General features: G+C 37.7%; 1 protein-coding gene across 1 annotated transcript in view; it reads left to right on the forward strand.

The window, feature by feature from the left end:
* Positions 1-26,105, forward strand: part of Polq (DNA polymerase theta) — a 68,046-nt gene that overhangs the window by 41,119 nt on the left and 822 nt on the right. Inside the window, exons 22-29 of the mRNA XM_070028867.1 lie at positions 417-591; positions 4,232-4,358; positions 5,117-5,232; positions 12,409-12,593; positions 15,258-15,369; positions 19,661-19,785; positions 22,528-22,681; positions 25,635-25,750. Coding sequence (XP_069884968.1) covers positions 417-591; positions 4,232-4,358; positions 5,117-5,232; positions 12,409-12,593; positions 15,258-15,369; positions 19,661-19,785; positions 22,528-22,681; positions 25,635-25,750 — 1,110 coding nt within the window. The remainder of the gene's footprint in view (positions 1-416; positions 592-4,231; positions 4,359-5,116; positions 5,233-12,408; positions 12,594-15,257; positions 15,370-19,660; positions 19,786-22,527; positions 22,682-25,634; positions 25,751-26,105) is intronic.

Below are 26,105 nucleotides of genomic sequence, written 5' to 3' on the forward strand. Positions count from 1 at the left end.
TGACATTTTAAAAATAAATGTCTTCTGATATTTTTTATATGGATATCATGTAAGTATCAGGGCAAGAAGGAAGACAACAGGAAGACTTCCCATCCCTGGAGGAATGGAGAGGAAATGCATAAAGAAAAGATTATGCAGATTTGTTGGTAGGTTTTAGGGGACAGATCCTTGGTACAATTGATATTAAAAATGACTTTTTTCAAAAGATAGCTCTAAATTGATATCATTTGCATTTAATAAACTACTTATTGTATTTTTATTATTGTGATAATTTTTTTAAAAACCTAAATTGTGATTTTGTGTTATGGACCTAGTTGTTATCAAACTAAATGTTGAGACTGTATTATTTACCTAATAGACATTTAGAATTTGAATAAGAATCCAATCTTACCTTAACTGTTATATTTCTTTGGCAGGATGTTTTAAATAAATTAAAGGAATTACATCCTTTACCAGGCTTGATATTGGAGTGGAGAAGAATCAGCAGTGCTATCACCAAAGTAGTTTTCCCCTTGCAGAGGGCAAAACGTCTGAATCCTTTCCTAGGGATGGAAAGAATCTACCCTGTATCACAGTCACACACAGCTACAGGTGACAAGAAATGCTGAATATGAATACTGTCTGGTTTTGAAAGAAAAAGATTTTAAGACACACACACACACACACACACACACACACACACACACACACACACACATTTTAAGACACACACACACACACACACACACACACACACACACACACACACACACACACACACACACACACACACACACACACACACACACACACACACACACACACACACACACACACACACACATATTTGCTTATAGTGGCCAAGAAATTCAATTGTCTATCATTGGGTTCAGTGAAGTTCCACAGCATGCAGAAAGCTCATACTATATCCAAAGTATAGCTAAATATCACCTGAATATTAAGATGAATCTACTGCTACCTGTTTTCAAGTACTTGAAGAGAAACCAGAGATCTGAGACAGTGTTTTCTTTGCAAGAGCGATGCATAGTAATTCACTTAAATCAGTAATTTAGCTAACTTCAGTGTCACCCCCTTCCAGAACCTCCTAAGATCCTCTTCCAATTGAATGTCAGTAGGCCTTTGGGGCATCTGTCTGATAAGCATCTTATTTTACCCAAGCAGAAAAGAACTCTGTAGAGTCTTTGGATGTGTGTCTCATGGCCTTAGGATAGATTTGAGTGTAATCTGGTAAAGAAAAACAGTACTGTTTTCTCTAGGCATCATGAAACTAAGTATTCACTAAGCACAGTGTGCACTGGAAGAAAGGACCATTTATAATTCATTCATAGAAGCACCAGTTTAGATTTGCAGTATACAATGTGGGCTTTGAAATCCGAAATCCAGCTAGTGCTGTGAACCTTTTTACTAAGAAGACTCCTGAATAAAAGAAGGTCCTGCCTCTAAGTATTCTGAGGACTAAATATGATTCTGTATGCTGAGGGCTTAGGGTAGCATATGGTTCCTAAAAAGTACCCAGTGTCAGTTGTATGGGATTTTTAAAAATTTCATTAAAATTTTAAAATTAACATATTGATTATACATATTAACGGGTTCAGTATGATATTTGAATACATGCATATACCACGCACTGATCAAATCCAGACTCTTTATCTATGCCTCCCACCAGTCTACATTCAGTCTCACTTTAGCTTCCATATATAAGAGAGAACACGTGGTACTTGTCTTTATTTCACTTGCATAATATCTGTCAGTGACTGAGCTGTTACAGTGGAAGCACCATGAGTAGCTACTTATTCTTTGCTTGCTTTACTCCTTGTTTAAACAACTTGCTACCTCTTATTTTGTTACTATTTAGCTGACCTCGTGGTTCTTCACAGTCTTCTCTTGCCCTCTTGATATTTAAGTTTCATTTTAGAACATTTGCTAATGCTATAAATTTGTGCAAAATAATACTTGGTGATAAACCAAACAACCTAGGGCTTTCAAGGGTGTTTCACATTTGTTGTTTATCAAATAGAGAATAATCATTCTGTTTTCATTATTCATTTTAGAGACTATTTTAATAGGGTTTTATAATTTTTAGAACATCTTAATATTATAGAAATATAAGCTTAAGCATGACAAAGCAATTTCATGATTAGAACTGATTTCTGTCAAGCTATATTCATGTTTTATAATTTATTTTTTAACCATCTTTTCTTATCTGCCAGTGTTACCTCACTAAATTCAACCATTAGACCAGGGCAGTGTGCTGAATATTAAGTATTATTATGGAAAAGAAGACAGTGTGTGAGGTAGGAAGAGCCTTGGATGCCTTCCTCTGCTATTTGTTAGTGTAACACTGAATGGGCAACTTAATGATCGTTATATCAGAAGTTAGCATTTATTAAACAGTTATTGTGTGTGAAAAATTAAATATGATCTGTATGGAATCAGGAATTAAGTTAGAAAACAATGTCTAAGGCATTTAAGATGACAGACCCACCACCAGAAGACAAAATTTCATATCGCAGCTGTAAGAGAGCCTGTCAAGAGTGAAAGAGTATTATAAAACAAGGATTTGAACAATTAGCAGACCATTTAACAAAATGACTATCACGAAGCTGAAATACATATCGAATGGGGGGTAGGCAGGAGGAGGAAGGTAAATGAACACAAAAGGGAAGAGAACAGGGGACAGATGCAGTCATAATACTCAAATGTACAGATGTGCAAAAGGAAGTAGGAAACAATGACTGGTAGGGAGGGGATAGTTGAGGGGGAGAATGATGTAAGGAGTCACTGATCAGTACGCACTGTACACATAAATGGATATGTTAAATTGTAACCACTTGTACAACCATTTATAGATTAAAAAGCTGAGTTTTAATGCTAGTTTATGTTACTTAAATGACACCAATTATTCCCCTTTTTTGAAAAGTGCTTATATTTTTTTCAAAGAAATTTTACCAGCCAATTAATAAAATATAAATAATTTGGGAAAAATAAAAGTCTGATAAACATTTTTAAAATAGCTTATAAAGCCAAGTGCCAGTAGCTCATACCTGTAATCCTAGCCGGTCAGGAGGCTGATTACAGTTCGAAGCCAAATCGAGTTGGCAAGTAAGGGAGACTGTTACCTTTAATTTACCACTGAAAGCTTGAAGTGGAGGTATGGCTCAAGTGGTAGAGAGATTTTGCCTTGAGTAAAAAAGCAAAGTGAGAGCATGTGGCCCTGAGTTCTGACCCCAGTACCAACACACCCATATACACAAAAGTTTCTATCCAGGTGTGGTGACATACATCTATTACCCCAGGTACTCAGGAGGCTGAGATAGGAAGATTACCAATTCTAGACTAGCCAGTGAAAAATTAGGGAGACTTTTAGAAACAAAAAGACAAGAACAGGAAGGTCAGGTACAGTATGGCCCAGTAGGGAGAGCAATTGCTTTGCATGCATAAAACTAGGTTCAACCTCAGTACTGAAAAAAAAAATCCAAATTTATCCAGCAGCTGATTCTAGTTAGTCACTTTCGTATTGTTGCTGATTCTCTGGAATTACAGTGCTGATGGGAAAACGCAGCCAGCTGGTCTCTGAAAGTGACATCCAGTGGCTTCCTCTCATGGAAGAGTTGTCCTCTTCAGCCTTTCACAGCCCTGCTCCAGACACTCCAACTCCTGCCTCGTGTATCCCCAGATTTACGGATTCAACAGTCATTTCTTTTGAGGTCCATTTGATTGGTCACTGGTAATCTTACACTTTGACTGCTAACTTATTATTTTTGGGGGGGGGCGTCTGGTTGTGGGGTCTGAACGCTGGGCCTGGGCGCTGTCCCTCAGCTCTTCAGCTCCACTTGAGCCACAGCGCTACTTCCGGCTTTTTTCTTTTTGCTTATGTGGTGCTGAGGAATCGAACCCAGGGCCTCATGCATTCAAGGCAAGTGCTCTACCACTGAGCCACCTTACTAGCCCCAGTTGCTAACTTATCATAATACCTCAGACTCTTAACAAGTTTGCGTCTTACATGGATTGATTTCTAAGTTAATGTACAGCATATATTATAGCTGATTTGTGTATTCATTTATTGTAGGATGGCCTTAGGCTTATCATTATTAAAAATATGAACATGATGAAGAAATTGATTTACATATACATTTAGCATTACTAAGACACACATCTTTAAAGCTAATTCAGACACAAATACTGTTAAATATCAATTTAATTTTTTTTTCTGTATTCTGTTTGATTTTAGGACGAATAAGTTTTACAGAACCAAATATCCAGAATGTGCCAAGAGATTTTGAGATTAGAATGCCAACACTACTAGATGAAAGCTCACCTTCCCAAGTTCTAGACAAAGGTCAACCTCTCATGGTCAGGTAGATTATTTCTCTTTACTTGTATAAGTGTGCCATGTGAATGTGAATGTGAATGGTTCAAAAATAACCTAGTACATAAGATAATAAAATTCCCCATTTCAATCCCCAAATGTCTAGGAAGAAGCTAGTTGGTGGTGAGATGCTGCATGCTTAGGCCACTGATGAACCTCCCAGCTCTCTGCTTCTTTCAGCCAAACACTGTCAGTGGTGTAACATGACAGGAGGCAGCAGTACAGATACTATGTATTTGATTTCCTTAGAGGGGTTATGGAGTAAATGACAGAATTTTCTCAGAAGCAGCTTGTGGGAAAGGTGATTGCAGAAATGGCCTCATGTTTAATTGAATGTTTATCAGAAGAGGTCTACCATGTTATGCATTACAGTGAGTTTCAGGCTGCATTGTTTCTAAGTTTCTTAGATGGAAATTCTGTCTTCGCTGAAAATCAGACTTTCTTTTTTTTTAAATTTTTTTTTCGTGAAAATACCATACAGAGGGGTTACAATTACATGGGCAAGATAATGAGTACATTTCTTATCAAGCATTGTTGCCTCCTCTTTTGTTTCCCCTTCCCAACCCATCCCTCACCCCACCCCCCCAAAGTTGTAAAGTTCATTTTTCGACATAACGATTTGTACATCTCATTGTTGCAATGGGTCCACCTGTATCCCTATTTGTTTTTTCCCTTTCCCTTCCCCTCCACAAATTATAGCTGAGTTGATTCATATGCTGCTGCTGATTTTTTTTGTGTGTACCACAGAGGACACAGAAAGAAGGGTTGTGGCCTGTACTCTGAGCATCAGGCACCAGTGGATGAGCAGGCCAGAGAGGTGCCATTTTCTGTGAGCATGAGGCATGCCTTTGTGCCTTTCCCAGGTGAGGTCACTGAGGGTTTTGGAGCTTCTCATTGTTAAGGGAATGTTTTCCAAAGCTCTAGAGAAATCTTAATTATGGGTGGGACTAGAGGGATTGCATTGGTCCTTCATCTTTCCTCTGTGTGGTGAAGCCTGTTTTCTCTTTGTTTCATGAGGTTTAGAGAAATTCATCATTGTCTTCACTATCTGCCCATTGTGAACTCTTGTGCTGTCTCTCAGCACCAGCTGTTTGCGAAGACCACATTTTAAAAGACCACTGTCAACTTCTGCAAAATTTAGTTAATTTTTTTAGTCCACATTCTCTTTCACTTCACAGTGTTTGTTGCAGTCAGTAAACTCCCTTCTTCCTCACTTTCTCTCCTTTGAACGCCAAAGAGTACTTTTTTTGGTCACAGAGTGGTTTGCTCCTGTGTTTCCTTCTCCTTTCTGTCCACTGATGCTTCCTGGCACACCCCCAGGCTGTGATTGGATCTGACTTCTCTTCAGTCTCTAGGCAAACGCCTGTTCGCCATCCAAACATTTGGAAATTGTGATATACCTCCCGAATCATCCCTATCGTATGAATATTTGCTCTATATCTTTTGCCAGGGTCAAGTCAAGTGTGTGAGATAAACATCTGAATTTATTTTAAATTCTGTCACAAACTTAAAATTCTAAAGAACTCAAGGTCCATAAGGTAACCGGCTCAGCAATTTTTGTTTGGCTTTTTAGTTATCTACAATCACCAGAGAGAAGTCAGAACTTATCCAAGGGAGTTTCTAGATGGTCTTTGTAGTATATAGTAATTTGTAGTCCAGGTGGCCTGGAAAAGGTGGCTTATCTTTTGTAGAATAACTGACTTTGAAGGAAACACATCTGTTTAAAAATGTTGGTTTAAATTAAGCAATTTACATTAACTCATTGTTTCATTAAAAGCAACTTTAAACTTATCAACAATTTTTGCTGTTCTGTACTATTTTTTGTGAATAGCCACATTAAACATCTTGCATATTAGGGTGATATTTTATTGAATAGGGAAATAAGGACAACTATTGTTGTAGTATTTAAACAAAGTTATATAACACAAACACTTTTAAACCATCTCTGCATCTAAATATTTCATTTGTTCTTTTTTCTTTTTTGTTTCCTTTTTTTTTTTTTTTTTTTGGTGCCAGTTCTGGGGCTTGATCTCTGAGCCTAGGTGCTGTCCTGAAGCTTTTGTGCTCAAAGATAGCACTCTACCACTTGAGCCACAGCTCCACTTCCAGCTTTTTTGATGGTTAATGAAGATAAGAGTGTTGCTGAATTTTTTGCCTTGGCTGGCTTTGAACTGAGATCCTCAGATCTCAGCATCCTGAGTAGCTAGGATTACATATGTGAGCCACCCATGCCCAGCAAATACTATTTTTTTTTAATGTAAGAAATCATGTGATTGTTTTTAAACCTGACCAAAGTTACAAACTCAAATACTATGGAAAATTGTTTTAAAATTTTCTATTTGTTACACATTTAACTCTGTTTTCAGTTTAACTGATTTTTTTTTTTTTTAAATAATGAGTTGGGGCTTGGTACGAGTGGCTCATGCTTATAAGCCTCACTGCTCAGAACATCAGAAGAACCCATAAATTGAGGCAGTTCCTAGAAAAAGTTCATGAGACCAACCAATAAGAGGTGGGTACAATTATACTTGCTTACCATCCCTGCTACACAGGAAGCATAAATAGGAAGATCATGTTCCAACTTAGCCCAGACATAAATGTAAGATCTTATTTGAAAAATACCTAAAAGAGCAAAAGGAGCTTGAGATCTAGCTCTAGTGATGGAGAATCTAATTTCAAACCATAATACTACATAAATTAATGGATAAATGAGTGAATAAATATTGAAAGAAAAATTTTAATAAAATGTATTTGCTGGAAATTTCTCCTAGTCTTATCTAGTTTGTTATCTTCATAGCTTTTTAAAAAAATAACTTGCAAGTGATGTTTTAAAAAATCAAAATAGGGCTGGGAAGTTGGCTCAGTGGTAGAGCGCTTGCCTTGCATGCCTGAGGCCCTGGGTTCGATTCCTCAGCACCACATAAGCAAAAAGAAAAAAGCTGGAAGTGGCACTGTGGCTCAAGTGGTATAGTGCTGGCCTTGAGCTGAAGAGCTGAGGGACAACACTCAGGCCCAGAGTTCAGGCCCCACGACCGGACCCCCCAAAAAAAAAAAATCAAAATAAGCTGAGCACCAGTGACTCATGCCTGTACTCCTAGCTACTCAGAAGGCTAAGATCTGAGGATCATGGTTTGAAGCCAGCCTGGGCAAAAAAGTCACTTTTATCTCTAATACTACTCAGAAAAAGCCAGAAGTGGCCCTGTGGCTCAAGTAGTACAGCACTATCCTTTCTTGAGCACAAAGAAGCTCAAAGACATAACCAGATCCAGGCTGGGGAAAAAAAAATCAAAGTAAATGGTTAAACATCCATGATTCATAAAATATTACAATATTAAGTAAAATATATATTTTATATTTGCAGGGCACCAGCATCAAATATAGTGGAAATAGGGGTTATACCATGGGGGAGGAACATACAAAGCAACAACAAAATCACATGGTACATTATAAATATGTTAGAAACAATAGAAGAAAGAAAAAACCACTTGTGTCCCTATTTTGGGGTTCATTTTGCTTAACTTCATCTTATATGATCATATGCGCATAGCTTTTGGCCTTTTCTGCTTGTCCTACATATGTAATAGTTATTGCAAATAAGGGAAACCATGGTACCTATGTTTCTTTGGGCTTGGCTTACATCCCTTAATATAATTTTTCCCAAGTCTTTCCATTTCCTAACAAATGGGGTAATATCATTTGTTCTGATGGAGGCATAGAATTCTAATATATATCATATATATCACATTTTCTTGATCCATTCATCTACTAAGGGGCATCTGGGTTGGTCCCATATCCTAGCTATGGTAGACTTAGTATAGCCTTGTTTGTGATCACTTGGGTAAATGCCCAAAGTGGGATTGCTGGGTCATAGGCAAGCTCTATATATGGAGTCTTTTGAGGAACCTCCATACTGCTTTCCAAAGTGGTTGAACAATACAGTAGGGTTCCCTTCTGGCCACATCACATCCAGCATCTGTTGTTATTAGAGTTCTTGATTATAGCCATTCTAACTGGGGTGAGGTGGTATCTCAATGTAGATTTGATTTGCATTTCTTTTATGACTAGAGAAGTGAGCAATTCTTCATGTGTCTATTAGCCATTCTCATTTTCTCTTAAGAGACGTTTCTCTGTAAGTCTAAAGACTTACAGTGGTCTAAAGACCACTTATTTATCATACAGTTGTTTCTTTGAGGATTTGTTGTTGGGGGATTTAATTTTTTGAATTCCAAGTATATTTTAGATGAGACCCTTGTCTGTTGCATGGCTAGTGAAGATTGATCTTGCTAGCTATGTCCTTTGCCATGCAGAAGTTCTGCACTTCATACAATTCCATTTGTCCATCCTTTTTTGATTTATTGTGTTTCTGGGTCTCTATTATAAAGAAAATTTCAGCCTGTGCCAAGGAGATCTAGAGTTTCTCCTCTTCCTTCATGTAATGTTTTCAGGGTGTCTGCTTTGACTTCAAGGTCTTTGATCCTTTTGGAGTTGATTCTGGTGCAAGGTGATATATAAGAATCTAGCTTTAGTGTTCTGTAGGTGAATAACCAATTTTGCCAACACCATTTACTGAAGAGGCTGTCTTTCTTCCATTCTATTTTTTTTAGCTCCCCTATTGAAGATTAGGTGGCTACAGGTCTGTGGGTTCATTTCTAGGTTTGTAGTTCTATTCCATTGGTCCTCAGGTCTGTTCTTGTGCCAGTACCAAGCTGTTTTGAAATTTGGTATTGATATTCCTCCAGCATTGTTCTTTGTTAAGGATCATTTTTGCTACTTGGGGTCTTTTACTGTTCCATATGCATTTTTGGATTGTTTTTTCTATTTCATTGAAGAATGAGGTTGGAATATTGATAGGTATCGCATTGAATTTGTAGGTAGCCTTTGGAAGTATTGACATTTTTACGATGTTGATCCTTCCAATACAGGAGCTTGGGAGTTTTTTCCACTTCCTAAGTTCTGCTTTGATTTCTTCTTCCAGGTTTTTAAAGTTTTTATCATAGAGGTCCTTCACTTCTTTAGTTAACTCCTAGATATTTTATTTTTTGTGGGGCTATTACAAAAGGAGTTGCTTTCCTGATTTCAGCCTCACTCCTCATTGTTGGCATACAGAAAGGCCATTGATTTTTCAGGGTTAATTTTATACTCTGCTGCTTTGCCAAAGTTTTGAATCAGCTCGAGTAATTTGGGAGTGGAGTCCATGGGATTCTTTAAATACAAGATCATGTCATCTGCAAAGAGGGAGAGTTTTACATCATCTTCCTATTTGGATCCCCTTTATGTTTGCATCTTGTCTTATTGCTGTAGCTAGGCATTCTAATACTAGATTGAAGAGAAGTGGAGAGAGTGGACATCTTTGTCTCGTTCCTGAGTTAAGAGGAAATGGCTTTAGTTTTTCACCATTAAGTATAATGCTGGCTCTAGGTTTGTCATATACAGCCTTTATTGTATTGAGGAATGTTCCCTGGATTCCTAGTTTTTCCAGAGCCTTCATCATAAAAAAGTGTTGGATCTTGTCAAATGCTTTTTCTGTATCAAATGAGATAATCAAATGGTTCTTATCCTTGCTCTTGTTGATGTGATGAATTATATTGATTTGCATATATTGAACCAGCTTTGTATCCCTGAAATGAATCCTGTTTGATCGTGGTGTATGATTTTTTTGATGAGTTACTGAAGTCGATTGGCCAAAATTTTGTTGAGAAGTTTTGCATCAATGTTCATCAAAGAAATGGGTCTGTAGTTCTTTTTCTTTGATGACTCCCTGCCTGGTTTTGGGATAAGGGTTATGATGGCTTCATAGAAAGAGTTTGGTAGTGAACTTTCTCTTTCAATTTCATTGACGATCACTTTATTATTTAAACATAGTATGTGCCTTTTTGGTTTTGTTACTATAATTTCTCCTTGTTCTTTGGGGAATGGATTTTCACCAAATTCCATTTAGCAGATCACATGACTGAAGCATAACTGATAGTGTGTGTATGAATTTATAGTTTTTGGTTTTGAATTCTCAACTTTTATAATTTTATTATTATGTTTTTACTGTACTCAATTAAATTCATGTGTAATAAATCCATGAATAAGGTGGTTTTAGTGTATGGGTTTTATTATGACATTTTCGTGCAAGTATTTCATGTATTTTGGTCGTATTTTTCCCTCCCATTACCCTGCTTTGTCTTTCCTTCCTTTCCTGCCCCTTCCTCTTCTCAAATTGATCCTTTTCTGCTTTTATGTCTTAAAAAAATTCCAGATTCCACTTATAAGAGAAGACTTGTAATTTTTGTCTTTTCTGCTTTCATGTCTTAAAAAGGAATCTAGATTTCACTTATGAGAGAAGACTTGTAATTTTTGTCTTTCTGTGTGGTTTATTTTGTTTTAACATAATGATCTCCAGTTCTATCCATGTTTTGGTAAATGACACAATTTTGTTCCGCCTTTATCCATGCATCTATTGATTGGCAACTAGGCTGACTGTTACTCTGTAATTCTATATTGTGAATATCCTGCAACAACATGGGTGTTAAGGCATCCCTACTGTATGCTGAGCTTGATTCTTTTGGGTGTTTGCCCAAGATAACTGACAGTTTTATATTTTTAGTTTTTTGAGGAACCTCTATACTGACTTTCATAATGCCTGCATTAACCCACCACCATTTATTATTATTTGTATTATTGAATTTTTGTATTTGTATTATTGGATCTTTGTATTTGTATTACTGGGAAAATGAGATATCATTGTAGTTTTAACTTACATTTATCCTAATAGCTAAGAATATTCAACCTTTTTTCATGTTAACTGGCCATTTTTCCTATTCCTTTTTGAGAACCTCTTAATTAATTTGCCCATTTATTGATAGAGTTTTTTTTGTTTAATGTATTCTGGATCAAGCTCTGTTGAATGAATTGCTAACAAGGATTTTCTCCCATTCTGTAGGCTGTCTTTCACTGATAGTTTCCTTGGACGTTCAGAGGCTTTTATCTTTTTTAATATAAATTTTCAATTTGCATACATTTAAGAGAGGGTTTTATTGCCATAAATAAGTACAGTGTGGAAAAAGTTAGCTCCAATTGAATTAGTCTTGTTTTTTTTTTTTTTTTTTTTTAATGAAAGTAAGGTTCTAAATTCAGGGTCTTGAGTTTCCTAGGCAGGTACTTTCATTGCTCAGCTATGCCTCCAAAGTTGTCTTTTGTAGTTTCTTTGTTTAGTTTTGTTTTTGTTGGCAAACACTTATTTTTTACTTTTTTTATTATCATAGATACAAAGGGGCAGTATTTTACTGTGACATTTCTATGCATATATATAATGTATTCCAATAAATCTCATCCTTTCTATCACTCACTCCTACTCCTTCCATCTCCCCAAGTAACTCCATCAAGTTTCATTGTTCTATTTTCATATACACAGACCAAACTATTTTGACCAGATTTATTTTGAGATCAGGTCTCAATTCCTTTTTGGGCACAGGCCTGGGTACTATCCGCCTATGTTAGGCTTCCCACCCTAGCTAGAATAACAAGGGAATGCCACTGTGTCAAGAGCTCTGGTGAGAAGGGGTTTCACAAACTTTTCTGCCCAGGCTGGCCTCCAATTGCAATCCTTCTCATCTCAGTCTTCCAAGTAGATTGGCGATATCTTATGTCTAATGCCATGCTCTTAAACTACAATAGTGTTTAAGACGATGTAACAATTACAATGCAGTTTATTCTTTAAAATATGATTAAATATAGTCAACATAGAATTTACTATCTGACCCATTTCTAGAGCTGTGACATTCATTAAGCATATTAGCATTACTGTGCCACCCTCGTCATTCTCCATGTCCATACCTAGGGCATGCTCATGTTCTCCACTGAAACCCAGCAACCTTCATACATTAATTCCTCATTTTACCCAGCCCTGGTCAATATTCATTCTGCTTTCCATCTCTGTATGGCTATTCTTGGTATTTTAAATATGTGGAATCAATCATTTGTGCAACAGAGGTTACATTATATTATGTAGCACTTGGTACTTACTAGCTTTTCTAAAATCATTTGTACTTCAGGTGGCTTAATATTGGCTGCTGATTACTCTCAACTTGAACTGAGGATCTTGGCTCATTTATCTCAGGATCATCGTCTCATTCAAGTATTAAACACAGGAGCTGATGTTTTCAGGAGCATTGCAGCAGAATGGAAGATGATTAAGCCTGAGTCTGTGGGGGATGATCTGAGGCAACAAGCCAAGCAGGTAATCTCAGGGACATGCTTCATGTAAATGAGAAGAATCAGTGGTTCCAAAACAATGTCATTTGTTTGCAGTTGAGGAATCATTTCTGTCTTCGGACCTTTCAAACTGTATTTGTTTGAGTCTGTCTCATGATATGCATTATATAGTTCCTTTGTGAAGGCAATAGAAAGAACCATATGGACTAAGCCAAGGCTACTTGGTATCAGGAAAGCAGACCATAATATGGCCAGTCTCAGTGCTCAATACTCGGTAGATGCTTATTTAAAAATTATAAAGGTCACTGTGGTGTTAGAGGTCATTATTTATGGGTGTATGTATTTTGTCTCTTTTCTAGTCAGTAAACATCCTGACTTAAAGTTCTATATTTTCATTTTTATATGTTCCTACAGCACTGAGCCAAAGCACATTGTATAGAAGGTACTCATTACACATTTACTGAAAAAATACTATTGACTGGTGCTTTTAATGAATTTTAATTTTTTTTAAATTTAATTTTATTTTATTTGTGAACATACTGTACAGAGGAGTTACAATTACACGGGCAGGATAATGCATACATTTCTTACCAAGCATTGCAGCCTCCTCCTTTGTTTACCCTTCACATCCCTTCCCAGCCTCCCCCCTCCTCCCCATCCCAATCCTATCCCTTCCCCCCCCCCTCCCCCTCACCGACTTTGTAAAGCTCGTTTTGGACATGACAACTTGTACTTCTCATTGTTGCAACAGGTCCACCTGTAATGAATTTTAATTTTTGAAGCCTATGGCAGTTCATGCTACTCTAACACCTTGGAAATAGATGTGTTAGTTCTTCCTCCTAGAGGACTATATGCACAGAGACAGACAAAGGTCACACACATTTCCTTTCCTGGGTCAACACCAATACTTTCTAATCACGTGCTTTATGGGAAATCTGATGCAGAGGTACCCCTTGCCCACTCTGAGCTTTTGCTTTATTCATTTTACATTTGTGCTTCAAGCTGCTAACTCTGTAGTGCTTCATTGACTTGTTGGCATGAAGTACTTCTCATTACTTCCTACCAATGTTTCTACATTGTCTGTCCTTTCTGTCTTGTTAATTCACTCTTAGGCCTTGCATGTAACAAGAACTAAGAACTAGGTAGAATATTTCCATATTGAGTTCTCATAGCAACCTCTTGTAAGTATTATTACTTTTATCTCTATTTTATAAAGGAGAAAATAGGCATATAAAAGTAATAATTTGCTTATAGCCATACAGTGTTAAGTGATATATTCAGAATATTTAGAATGTTAGGACTTGGGCATTCTGAATCTAATCTACATAATTATCTGTGGAGAAGCCTGTCTATATTTTATTTTAGCATTCATGTAGAGTTTGATTTATGTCAGGCAATTTCCTAAGACTTATAAGTAATAGTTCTTTTATCCTTAACAGTTCTATAATGTGTTGCTATGTCATTTTATGGAAAAAGGATTTCTAAGAGATTAGGTGACAAGAACAAAATCATATGCATCATGTGAATGGTGGATCTAGGTTTGAACTCAGGCAGCACTTATTTAATCAGAGTTTCAATTAGTAGCCTGTCTAGACCATTTCTTCACACTGCTTCCAAACTTTCCTCAAGAGTTTTTGGTTAGCTGGGTATAGTGGCTCACACTTGTAATCCTAGCTACTTGGGCAGCAAAGAAGTGGATAGCAGTCCCAGGCCAGCTCAAGGCCAGCCTGAGCAAAAAGTTGGTCTGGATCAGGCGATGCCTGCCTGTTTACCAGCTCCAGGGGAAGCATAGTACTGGACACAGCGATGCATGTTTGTCATATTCAGCCACATGGGGAAGCACAATGAAGATAACATAGCCCAGGCTACAAAAAGTATAAAAAGCACTGTTCTAATAGTCACTAATGGATAAATGACAAATAGGAATAAATCTGTCCTCTTAAATCACTGGAATACCTTTTCTCTCCTGTCCTTCCTTCCTTCCTTCCTTCCTTCCTTCCTTCCTTCCTTCCTTCCTTCCTTCCTTCCTTCCTTTCTTTTTTTCTTCTTTCTCTCCTTCTTTCTTTCCTTCCTTCCTTCTTTCCTTCCCTCCCTCCTCCCTTCCCTCTCTCCCTCCTCCCTTCCCTCTCTCCCTCCTCCCTTCCCTCTCTCCCTCCTTCCTTCCTTCCTTCCTTCCTTCCTTCCTTCCTTCCTTCCTTCCTTCCTTCCTTCCTTCCTTCCTTGCTTGCTTTTTCTTCCTTCCTCCTTCCCTCCCTCCCTCCCTCCCCCCCTCCTTCCCTCCCTCCCTCCCTTCTTTAGCTAGCTAGCTAAATAAATCAATAAATACTGGAAGTTGAACTCTGGGCTTTTGCTTGTTATACAGGTACTCTTCCCCTTGAGCCATATCTCTAGCACTTCATTGGTATTATTTTCTTAAAACCTTCCATACGCACTCCACATTATTAATACTCCATGCCTACCTCTTTCTATTTCTCTCTTTGTCTCTCTGTGTACAGTCTGTCTCTCTTGTGAACAGTATTGCTAAAATGCAGAACAGATGTTTGCTAAAGGTCAGCTTCTATAGATCTTATCATTTCTTTGACTCATTACACAATGAAATGTTTACCAAAATTCAATTCTAATGAACTTTATCTTCATGTTCTATATAGTTCTGACCTGTAATTTACTTAGTGTGATGACTCCCTTTCAGATTTGCTATGGAATTATTTATGGAATTGGAGCTAAATCTTTAGGAGAGCAGATGGGTGTTAAAGAAAATGATGCTGCTTGCTATATTGACTCCTTCAAGTCCAGATACACAGGTGAGAAGCTGTGTATCTACATGATACCAATCATCTACAGGACATTTCTAGCTTTTCACCACATTAGGTTAACTCGAAAGTTTACATTGCAGAATTTTCTATTAAAATCTCTATTAATCAAAGTTTTCACTAGACATTGTTAGGCAAATAACATTAAGTTTATTATGATTTCTAAGGTAATGTTTTTTAAGATAAAGGTAGGAACAGAGATATAATGGCAAAATATGCTTGTTATACATGTTACTGTTTTCTTGTGACTATCACCTAAAGTATGAGAATTGACTTGAGCTTTGTGTTTAGACAGCTTTAATTTGAAACAGTAAACCACTGATTAATTGTACAAGGAGCTCTGAGAGAAAATTACTAGTATAGTTAGATTTCCATTATCTTAAATTGTCTCTCCTTGTGATAGTTTACTGAAGTGTAATTTATATACAATTAAAGTTACCTTAAGAGAAATTTCATTTGTATATATTTTGGACAAAACTATATGGTCATAGCTATATGGTCATAAAATCGATATCACATAAATGGTCATAAAATGGTCTATATCACTATATGGTCATAAAATCTATATCACAACCAAGATAGAGAACTGGTCACTCATCTCAGAAGGTTCTATATGCTGCAAAATTTTTTAAAAAGTGTGTCAAATGCCAGTGGTTCATACCTTATCCATAGTACTTAGAAGGCTGAAATCTTAGGATTTAGTTTCAAGCCAGCCCAGGCTAGAAAGTCTGTGAAACTCTTATCTCCAATTAACCACCAGAAAACTGGAAGTGGAGCTGTGGCTCAAAGTGGTAAAAGAGTAGCCTTCAAGAGCTCAGTGACAGCGTCCATGCCTTGATTCAAACCGTAAGTCCAGCACCGCCTCCCCCCCAAAAAAAGTGTAAAGATTTGAAATAACTGCCTTTTACACATGTGTTGTGAGTGTGTACATAGAATCACATACATAAATTCTACAAAAACAGCTGTTAGAAAAAATGCAGCAAGATCTTACTATGTATATAGATTTAGTTTATAAAATTGATGGTATAAATATGCACTATATAAGTATTAGATTTACACAATTAGTGACATAAATATTTGATTAGTGAATAAAATATATTTATGACACTACTTATATAAATATTTAATTTATATAGTATATAATATGTATAACATCTAATATTTAGGTCATGATGAATATAAAGAGCCATGAAAACTGGCATGAATTTAGCAGAGTAAGTACAAGACTTATGTATTGAAAACTCCAAAGCAGTCTGGAGAGAAATTGTAACCCCTCTGTATGGTATTTTCACAATTAAAAATAAATAAATAAATAAAAATTCATACAACACAAAATTAGAAAGCAAAAACTAATGTTTAAAGAAATGTGTGTACACTATGTCTTTAAGGTGCACAATATTGTGATGACTGTTCCAGAGATTTAAGACTCATCGGTTTAGTACAGCCCAACCAAAACCACTAGGATTTTGAGTAGAGTGTGACAAACGGATTGCAAGTTTGCATGGGCATCTGAAGAGCCTAACATTGAGATAATAGCGTTTTAGGAGAAAAGTGCAATGTCAGGAACTTTGGGCTGTGCTTTAAGACCCTGCTAATAAAATCACAATAATCAATGCAGGCATAAGGTAGACATAGAGAACAACTAAGCCCAATAGACAGCCCAGAAATAAATCTATACAAACATAGTAAATTGATTGTTCAACACTAGTGCCATGGTAATTTAATGGATTGAAGATACCAGTTGTAGCTAGAACAACTAGATAGTGCTTTGGCGAAAAAATAGAACTTCGCTTATATGCAATAACATATACAAAATTAACTTGATGTAGAGTATATACTTAAAAGTAATAGCTAGGGGCTTGGAAGATGGCTCAGTGGTAGAGCGCTTGCCTTGCATGCATGAGGCCCTGGGTTCGATTCCTCAGCACCACATAAACAAAAACAAAAAAGCCGGAAGTGGCGCTGTGGCTCAAGTGGTAGAGCGCTAGCCTTGAGCTGAAGAGCTCAAGGGACAGCGCCCAGGCCCAGAGTTCAGGCCCCACTATCGGACCAAAAAAATTAAAAAAGTAATAGCTAAATGATGTCTTCCAGAAGAAAACAAGATCTTTGTGACACTGAGATAGATAGATTTCGTATGTCATAATAACACTGAAGCCATAATAGAAAAACATGGGTGAAAGTTTTTTTTTGTATGCCAGTCATAGGGCTGAACTCAGGACCTGGGGGCTGTCCCTGAGCTTTTTTTTTTTTTTTTGCTCTCAAGGCTACCACTCACTACTTGAATCATAGTTATGACTTTCTGGTGATTAATTAGAAATAAAAGTCTCATGGACTTTCCTGTCAGAGCTGGCTTTAAACTATGATCCTCAGATCTCAGCCTCCTGAGTAGCTAAGATTACAGACCTGAGTTACCAGTGCACCCAGCTTGTGAAAGACTTTATTAAGAATATGTAAAAGCCAGACACTGGCTACTCACATCTGTTACCCTAGCTACTCTAGAGGCTAAGATCTGAGGATTGTGCTTCAAAGCCAGCCCAGATAGTAAAGTCCATGAGATTCTTTTTCTCTGTTAACTACTAAAAAAACTGGATGTGGAGCTGTGTTTCATTTGGTAGAGTGCTAGCCTTGAGGAAAAAAGCCAAGGGACAGTGCTTAGGCCTTGAGTCCAAGAAAAAGAAAGGAAAACCTTAAAAAAAAAAAAAAAAAAAAAAAGTAAGGGGCTGGGAAGGTGGCTCAGTGGTAGAGCGCTTGCCTTGCATGCATGAGGCCTTGGGTTCAATTCCTCAGCACCACATAAGCAGAAAAAAAAAAGCCGGAAGTGGCGCTGTGGCTCAAGTGGTAGAGCGCTAGCCTTAAACTAAAGAGCTGAGGGACAGCGCCCAGGCCCAGAGTTCAGGCCCTCGACCGGAACCCCCCCCCCCCCCAAAAAAAAATAAGTCAAGCACAGTTTTTTTGTTTTTTTTTTTTTTTTTTTGTCGGTTGTGGGGCCTGAACTCTGGGCCTGGACGCTGTCCCTCAGCTCTTCAGCTCAAGGCTAGAGCTCTACCACTTGAGCCACAGCGCCACTGCCAGCTTTTTTCTTTTTGCTTATATGGTGCTGAGGAATCGAACCCAGGGCCTCAGGCTTGCAAGGAAAGCGCTCTACCACTGAGCCACCTTCCCAGCCCAAGCACAGTTTATATTTATATTATCTATTAGCCAACAAAGAAATTGTATTCAGAATATATGCTCTAACAGTCCAGTACAAAAGCTAAAAGATTGAATAGATAGTTTACCCCAAAATATGAATGACCACATTAAGTGTTATTATTAGTCACAGGAAAACTAGAGAAATGGCATTACATTAATTTTAATGGCTAAAATTAAAAACAAACAAAAATTGCCATTGTATCACTTTTCTCTTACTGGTATGATTATAAAATAGTAACATCACTTCAGAAAACTATATGTCTCTTTTGGCAAAGTTAAGCATATACTTAATCATCGGAGCTTGCAATTGTATTATCAATTGTCTGAGAAAATGCTGGTTGATTGGTGATAAGACTCTCACAGAATTGTCTTCTCAGGTTGGCTTTGAATCTCCATTCTCAGATCTCAACTTCCTGAGTAGTTAGGATTACAGGCATGTAATAATATTTAGTACCCAGGTATTATTGAAATGTTTAAGCTTCAAAATGGTAAGAGGAAAGAGTAAAGATAGAATAGGATCATTGAGTAGAAAACAGTAGGGAAAAAAGAAGCAGAAAAGTAGTGTCAAATGGTCTCAAGATCCTAGAGTAAACTGTCTAGGTACCTGCTGTTCTGAGATTGTGTAGCACATATTTTGCTATTGTTGATTTAAAAAGATATAGAGCTTACTATGGTTGTACATACTTGTCATCTCAATACTCCAGAGGCAGAATCAGAAAGATTACAAGTTTGAGGGCAGCCTGGGATTACATAACAAGTTCAAAGTCAGCTTAAGCTACATAGTGTGACTTTGTCTCAAGATAAGGGCTAGGGGTGTAGCTCAGTGGTAGAACTCTTGCTTAGTTTTTTAATAAATCTCAGGTTTGATCCCCAGCACTGCAGGGTAGAGGAGGGACAAAGATCATGTTATATTAGAGTTCCTTTTGTTTTTATCGGGATCTACAGAAAGTAAATGATGTGTTGTTTCAACGATGTACTATCAGTAAGAATCCTGGGAGGTTTTTTGTAAATTTAGATATGTTTATTGGAACCAGTGAATGCAATGAAGGATGTAGTTTGATTTTAACTAAGTATTTCTGTATTTTCTTTGTAGGTATTAGTCATTTCATGAAAGAGACTGTGAAGAATTGTAAAAGAGATGGGTTTGTTCAGACCGTTTTGGGAAGGCGTAGATATTTGCCAGGAATCAAAGACAGCAACCCTTATCACAAAGCTCATGTATGTTGAAATTGCTCTACATTTTTAACATTTTAGTGATGTAGATTTCTTCAACAAAAACTATAATTTCCTCCTAGTAGTACTAGCATATTAATTGGCTCGTGTGTGTGTGTGTGTGTGTGTGTGTGTGTGTGTGTGTGTGTGTGTGTATACCTACTACCCATTGGTTTTATTAAGCAGGTCTGAAGTGATAGCAATCTTTAGGAGGATAATATAAGCGTCATTTAATTTAATACTTCAATTAAAGCTGTTCTACTTCAGTATACCAAATATTTATTAGGTTTATAACAAGTTGTAAGTGCATTTAATTCTTAATATTGCTGATTGTATAATGATTTGCCATATTGAATTAGACTATAAACATTCCTCAAAGATTAGCCAGATAGTCAAATATGATTTTTGTCCTGTTTTCTTGTTTGTGTATTTTAAAGTTGCTTCTATCAGTATAAGTGGATATACATTAAAATCAAAACCCAAAATACTTCCTCATTAGAGATTATTGTGATATCCAAAAGACTAGATAAGGCTATTTTTAACATCATTTAAAATAATATTGATAATATTTATCTGTTGCTAAAATTGTCTGAAATCATTGTGATTTATAAAAGTTTTACATGTATCTGCACATTTAAGCTTCTTTTTCCATATCTTCCTATTTTAACTGTATGGATTTTGTCCTTCCTCTGTTCTGTCACTCAAAGGCTTCACAGCACTAATGCTTTTTCGGGTCTTAAAGGAACAGTTGGCTTTTTATTACTTTAGTGTCCAACCTCCCATCTGTCCACTGACAGCAGATATTTATCAGGTCCTTATCATATATCTCAGTAAACTACACAGCAGTAGTATTAAGTCCAAGTGATAAGACAAACAATTATAAAAACATCCTTTCCGTTCTCAATTACTTCAACTTCAAGGACTTCAACTTCAAGGAGGAAGCAGGACTTAAACATACTCCTGAAGCCTAGTAAGTTTTGGGCAGGGCGCCAGTGGCTCACAACTGTAATCCTAGCTACTCAGGAGGCTGCGATCTGAGGACTGCGGCTCAAAACTAACCTGGGAAGAATAGTGTGAGACTCCAATAAATTACTCAAAAAAGCAGGAAGTGGTGCTGTTGCTCAAGTGGTAGAGCACTAGCCTGGAACACAGAGGCCCAGGGGATATCATCCAGGCCCTGAGTTCCAGCCACAGTACTGGGCAAAAAAAAATTGCTAGGAGTGAGAAAAAGACTATCAGAAATGGATAACTGAGTGAGGATGAACTAGAAGCCATGCTTCTAGAAGGAATGGAAAGTTTTAGGGGTACTTTTCTACTTGTTAGATGAAGCCAGCTACACATTATATTTTTGAGTGTGGTATTACAACCCAATAACTTTTCTTCTGCTTTTTGGCATTAAAATTTGTGCATAGCAAAATCAACTCTTAAATTTTAGTGGCTTATTATCAGAAACTTTTTCATTCATGTTGTAGTTTGGTTCTAGCATGACTATGGCTTTGCTCCATATTTTTTGTTTGGGTTTTTGCCCTGTTTTGTGTGTGTGTTGGTTTAGACACTCTTACAACTCCTACATGTTTCATCTCTTATATTGCATTGGACTGAAGCCAAAACCATTCTTTAACATTCCCTCCAATATAATGCTCCTAGCTGGGGCTGTGAGATATGACAGAAAGGCAACCAGGAATATTAACAATAATGCAGTCTGCCACACAGAGGTACATAGTTTCGAGGAAAAGGAGTCAATATTACTCATAAATTCAGTCATTCTTTAATGTCTGGCTTAGGACCATGTGGTCATTGGTATGGGAGACAAATTTAGGACAGTTCAACCCACATCATAAAGAATGCTCTTATATCTTTAGAATTAAGAGTAATTTGAAGAATAAATCTTTTGGAGTGAAGTTTAGAACATCTAGCACATTGATGGTGTAAATGTAACATAAAACAAAATTGAGTTACTAGATACATTATAAGTGTACTGCAGTTTTGGGGTCCTTAAAGTGTCTTAACTTTTCTAAACTTAACTCTTCTATGCTCACTTGGCCAGCCTAGAATATTGAGCTGTGTATTATTATAGTTGTTATTTTAGGATTCGGACTAACAATTGATGTAAGATTTTAAAAATTTAATTAAATTATTTAATTAAAATAAAAAGTCCTTAGTTTGAAAAAGTGCCATTATCAATAATAGTTAAATCATGAAAGACACTGGGCAATCTAAACTGGGGGCCAAGACATGACAGACAATACAGAGGGCATTGGGGCCCCTGTTAGCAGGTGAGAAGCCCAAGGCCTTACCACATACTGACCCCTTCAGCACATATCACTGTGAGGCCCTCAGAAGCAGAACAGCCAGCCATGGTTCCAGACAGAGCCAAAGGGGTGTCAGTGACCACACTCCCCTTTGTTTGCCACATATTTCTCTAAACCTAGAAGCCAATCTTGCAAGGAAGAAGAGGAGAGAGAATATATACATGCCAATTCCCTTCAACAACTGAGTGTTGAAGTTTTCTGAACAGAAGCATTCTGATCTTCTAGTTAATCTATCCTCCCTTGGACAGCCCAGAATGTTGAGTTGTAGATCATTGTGGTTGTTATTCTTAGGATGTAGCCTAATGATTGATGTCCTAGGTCATAGCTCAGTCCAGATGGCCATTCTGGAAGCAAATATGATCACTAATTCACAGATACTGAGGGCAACTATGAAACCATGTGCGTCTGACATACAACTGTTTACTGTCTTTTGTAGGCTGAGCGTCAGGCTATCAACACAACAGTCCAAGGATCAGCAGCTGATATAGTCAAAGTAGCCACAGTTAACATCCAGAAGAAACTAGAGACCTTTCACTCGATCTTCAAATCACATGGTCATCGAGAGGGTATGCTCCAAAGAGACAGAGCAGGTTTGTCCTTTGCCAAGATCCCCGCTTTAACCTTTTGTGTTCTTTGAAGTCAGGGAATATACTTCGAGACAACCTCCTTATCACATGTGATCCTAAGCTGATGAGGTCATCTTTTCTTGTTGTGTTAAAAGTCTTTTGTTCTTAGCCAAGTGCTGGTGGCTAACACCTTTAATCATAGCTTCTCAGGAGGCTGAGATCTGAGGATTGTGGTTCAAAGCCAGCCCTAGCAGGAAAGTCTGTGAGACTCTTATCTCCAATAAGCCACTAGAAAACTGGAAGTGGTGCTATGGCTCAAGCAGTAGAGTGCTCGCCTTGAGCTGAAGAGCACAGGGACAGTGCCCAGGCCCAGAGTTCAAGCCCCACAGCCGACCAAAAAAAAAAAAAAAGTCTTTTGTTCTTATTGTTTGAATTATTTCTTGTTCTAACAAGTACACAGAATTTTCTTTGTCACATATCCATACCTTTGCTTTAAATTAAATGTCATTTCACTGTCATTGAGACTATCAAATCATGATGGAAGTCATGGGGGGAAAGAAAATTTGGACCACGTCAGGGAAGAGTAGACTGCTGGAGGTAGGTTTTGATACAGAGCAGCAGGATGGAATTTTCTGCTTCCAGTAGAGGCAAATGTATATGTAGAGGTTATAGAGAATGATCTAGCTAGTTATATAAAGATAGGAGATTTAGAAGTTGCTCACTTTTTAAGGTAAATAACCAAAAAGAAGGAAGATATAATACCTGACTGAAATACTTAACTCCTCACATCAAGTGATGAGTGACAAATGAGAATTTAGGCAATATTATTTATGGATGAGTTATGGGACTGTCACTGAAGATGATGTGTCAGGCTACGTTAAGGAAGTACAGGCGAGTGAGATCATAGCAGGGTGAGCCTGAGAAAGCAGGGTACACAAGAAACAGAAGGGTCACAGCATTCTGAGTCCTGGGAAATTAAGAGGATAAAGGTGTTTATGAGAAACACTTGCAATAATCAGTGGTATGAGCTAAGTGGGGCCCAGTGGGGCTGATTAGATCTTAGCCAGACTGACACGCAGGCACACAGCTTCGTAGTCTGGTGTGGAAGTGGCTTGCAATTGGCTCAGTGACCTCGAATCTCCTACTTCCTGAGAACTACATATGAGCAAATGTAGGCTACAGACAGACAGTTAAAGTCATATGTGAAAGGAGGAAGAGCCAGTTATGCAAAAAGATTCATGTTGAGCCTGAGTTTAATGATCAGAGGCATGATCTACTAAGAGGTCCAGATAGATAGGAAGTGGTATAGCTAAGCCCACCTACAGTGGCTCTTCGTCATTTTCAAGCCATGGTTTCTTTCTCTTTTCCTTTTCTTTCTTTCCTTCTTTTCTTCCTTCCTTTGTTCCTTCCTTCCTTTCTTCCTTCCTTTCTTCCTTCCTTCCTTTCTTCCTTCCTTTCTTCCTTTCTTTCTTTTCTTTCTTTCTTTCTTTCTTTCTTTCTTTCTTTCTTTTTCCTTCTTTCTTTCCTTCTTTCTTTCCTTCTTTCTTTCCTTCCTTCCTTCCTTCCTTCCTTCCTTCCTTCCTTCCTTCCTTCCTTCTTTCTTTCTTTCTTTCTTTCTTTCTTTCTTTCTTTCTTTCTTCCTTCCTTCCTTCCTTCCTTCCTTCCTTCTTTCTTTCTTTCTTTCTTTCTTTCTTTCTTTCTTTTTCCTTCTTTCTTTCCTTCCTTTCTTCCTTCCTTCCTTCCTTCCTTCCTTTCTTCCTTCCTTCCTTCCTTCCTTTCTTCCTTCCTTTCTTCCTTTCTTTCTTTTCTTTCTTTCTTTCTTTCTTTCTTTCTTTCTTTCTTTCTTTCTTTCTTTCTTTCTTTCTTTCTTTCTTTCTTTTCTTTCTTTCTTAGAAGGCTGCTTTTTGTGCCTGTATCAGGGCTTGAACTTGTATTTGTACTCAAAGCTGGCACTCTACCACTTAATTCACATCTCTACTTCTGGGTTTTTGCTGGTTAATTGAAGATGAGTCTCTCCGATTTGTCTTCCCAGGCTGGCTCCAAAGTGTGAGTCTCAGATTTCAGCCTCCTACATTAGCTAGAATTACAGATGTTAGCCAGTGGCATTGGCTTGCAATGGTTATTTTTGAGATAGGGTGTTTTAGCCAGTGGCATTGGCTTGCAATGGTTATTTTTAAGATAGGGTCTTACAATCTTCCTTTGTAAGCTTCCTGTCATAGCTGGGATGACAAGCATTCACCGTAACGCTCCACTTCCCTCCATTGAGATGAGGTCTCATGGACTTGTGTGGCTAAGATTGCTTCCTCCCAATCTCAGACTCCCTTTGTAATGAAGGCATGGGAAGGATTCTTGTGAACTTTTTGCTCAGCTATCCTTAAGCGACCATCCTCCTATTCTCAACCTCCCGGGTAGCTAGGATTACAGATGTTAGGCGTCGGTGCCTAGCCACAAATGCTCCTAAGTGCAACTTCAGGGCATTTACAAACATTCCCATATCCAAATATTGAGCCTAGTAATTCTAAGGCTTAGAATTGTCTAGAATGTGGTGTCTAATTAGGGAAGCACTGATTCTACCACAGTGTTACATGTAACCGTAAGGAGACATGGGGTAGCTCTTTATGAAACACTCCCCGGCCTTGAGCTCCCATTCCTGGATTAGTAATTGGGCCCTGGTCTGCGTGGTGCCACATTCATAAGGTTTATAAAACTCTGTGGAAAGAGAGAAAGTGTCTGTTTCTGAGAAATGAGACCAATGTGAAGCAGCATTATGTGCATCCTGTTTTCTGACTTCACTGGTAGACTCCTCTCTTGAAGGGAGTTGTTGGGGATTTGGATTTACATAATGGGCAGACTAGCTTGCTACTTTCATGACATTTCCTGTGGTTTCTCATGATCTCAAAAACAAAAGGAAAAAGAAAACATTTATCCTATGGCTCAGTGACATGCTGCTCAGCTTTGCTCTTTTTTCCTATGGTAGGATTGTTGCTCAAAGGAAGACTGCCAGGAATCTTCTGCCCAATCAGAGGAGGCTTTTTCATCCTTCAACTCCATGACGAGCTTTTATATGAAGTGGCAGAAGAGGATGTGGTTAAGGTATTTTTGCAGTGTGCGTTCCGCATTCTGGGAAGCTGAAACACTGTAGCTCAGCTAGACAGCTTTCCCCTATTCTTCCCCATGCATGAGATGCTGGGGAAATGTACCCTGGTACAGAGGCTGTAAAATGTCTAGTCCTTACAGATGGAGCAAAGACAGCTTAGAGTCATACCTGATATGTTTGTTTGGAGAACAGAAGAATTTGGGAGTCTTGAAACTAAAGACTTTAAAGTCTTTTCTAAAGAATTTAGCAAGCTTCTAAGCTCTGAACATTCTGATTCAAGTGGTCAGATCTTTTGCTCAGCTGTGAAGGACAGAATGAGCCTCCTGGTTCTTTTCTGGTTGGCTTTCAGTA

Source organism: Dipodomys merriami, unplaced genomic scaffold (assembly GCF_024711535.1).
Source record: "Dipodomys merriami isolate MVZ:Mamm:240054 unplaced genomic scaffold, mDipMer1.0.p SCAF_2, whole genome shotgun sequence".
NCBI classification, from domain to species: domain Eukaryota; kingdom Metazoa; phylum Chordata; class Mammalia; order Rodentia; family Heteromyidae; genus Dipodomys; species Dipodomys merriami.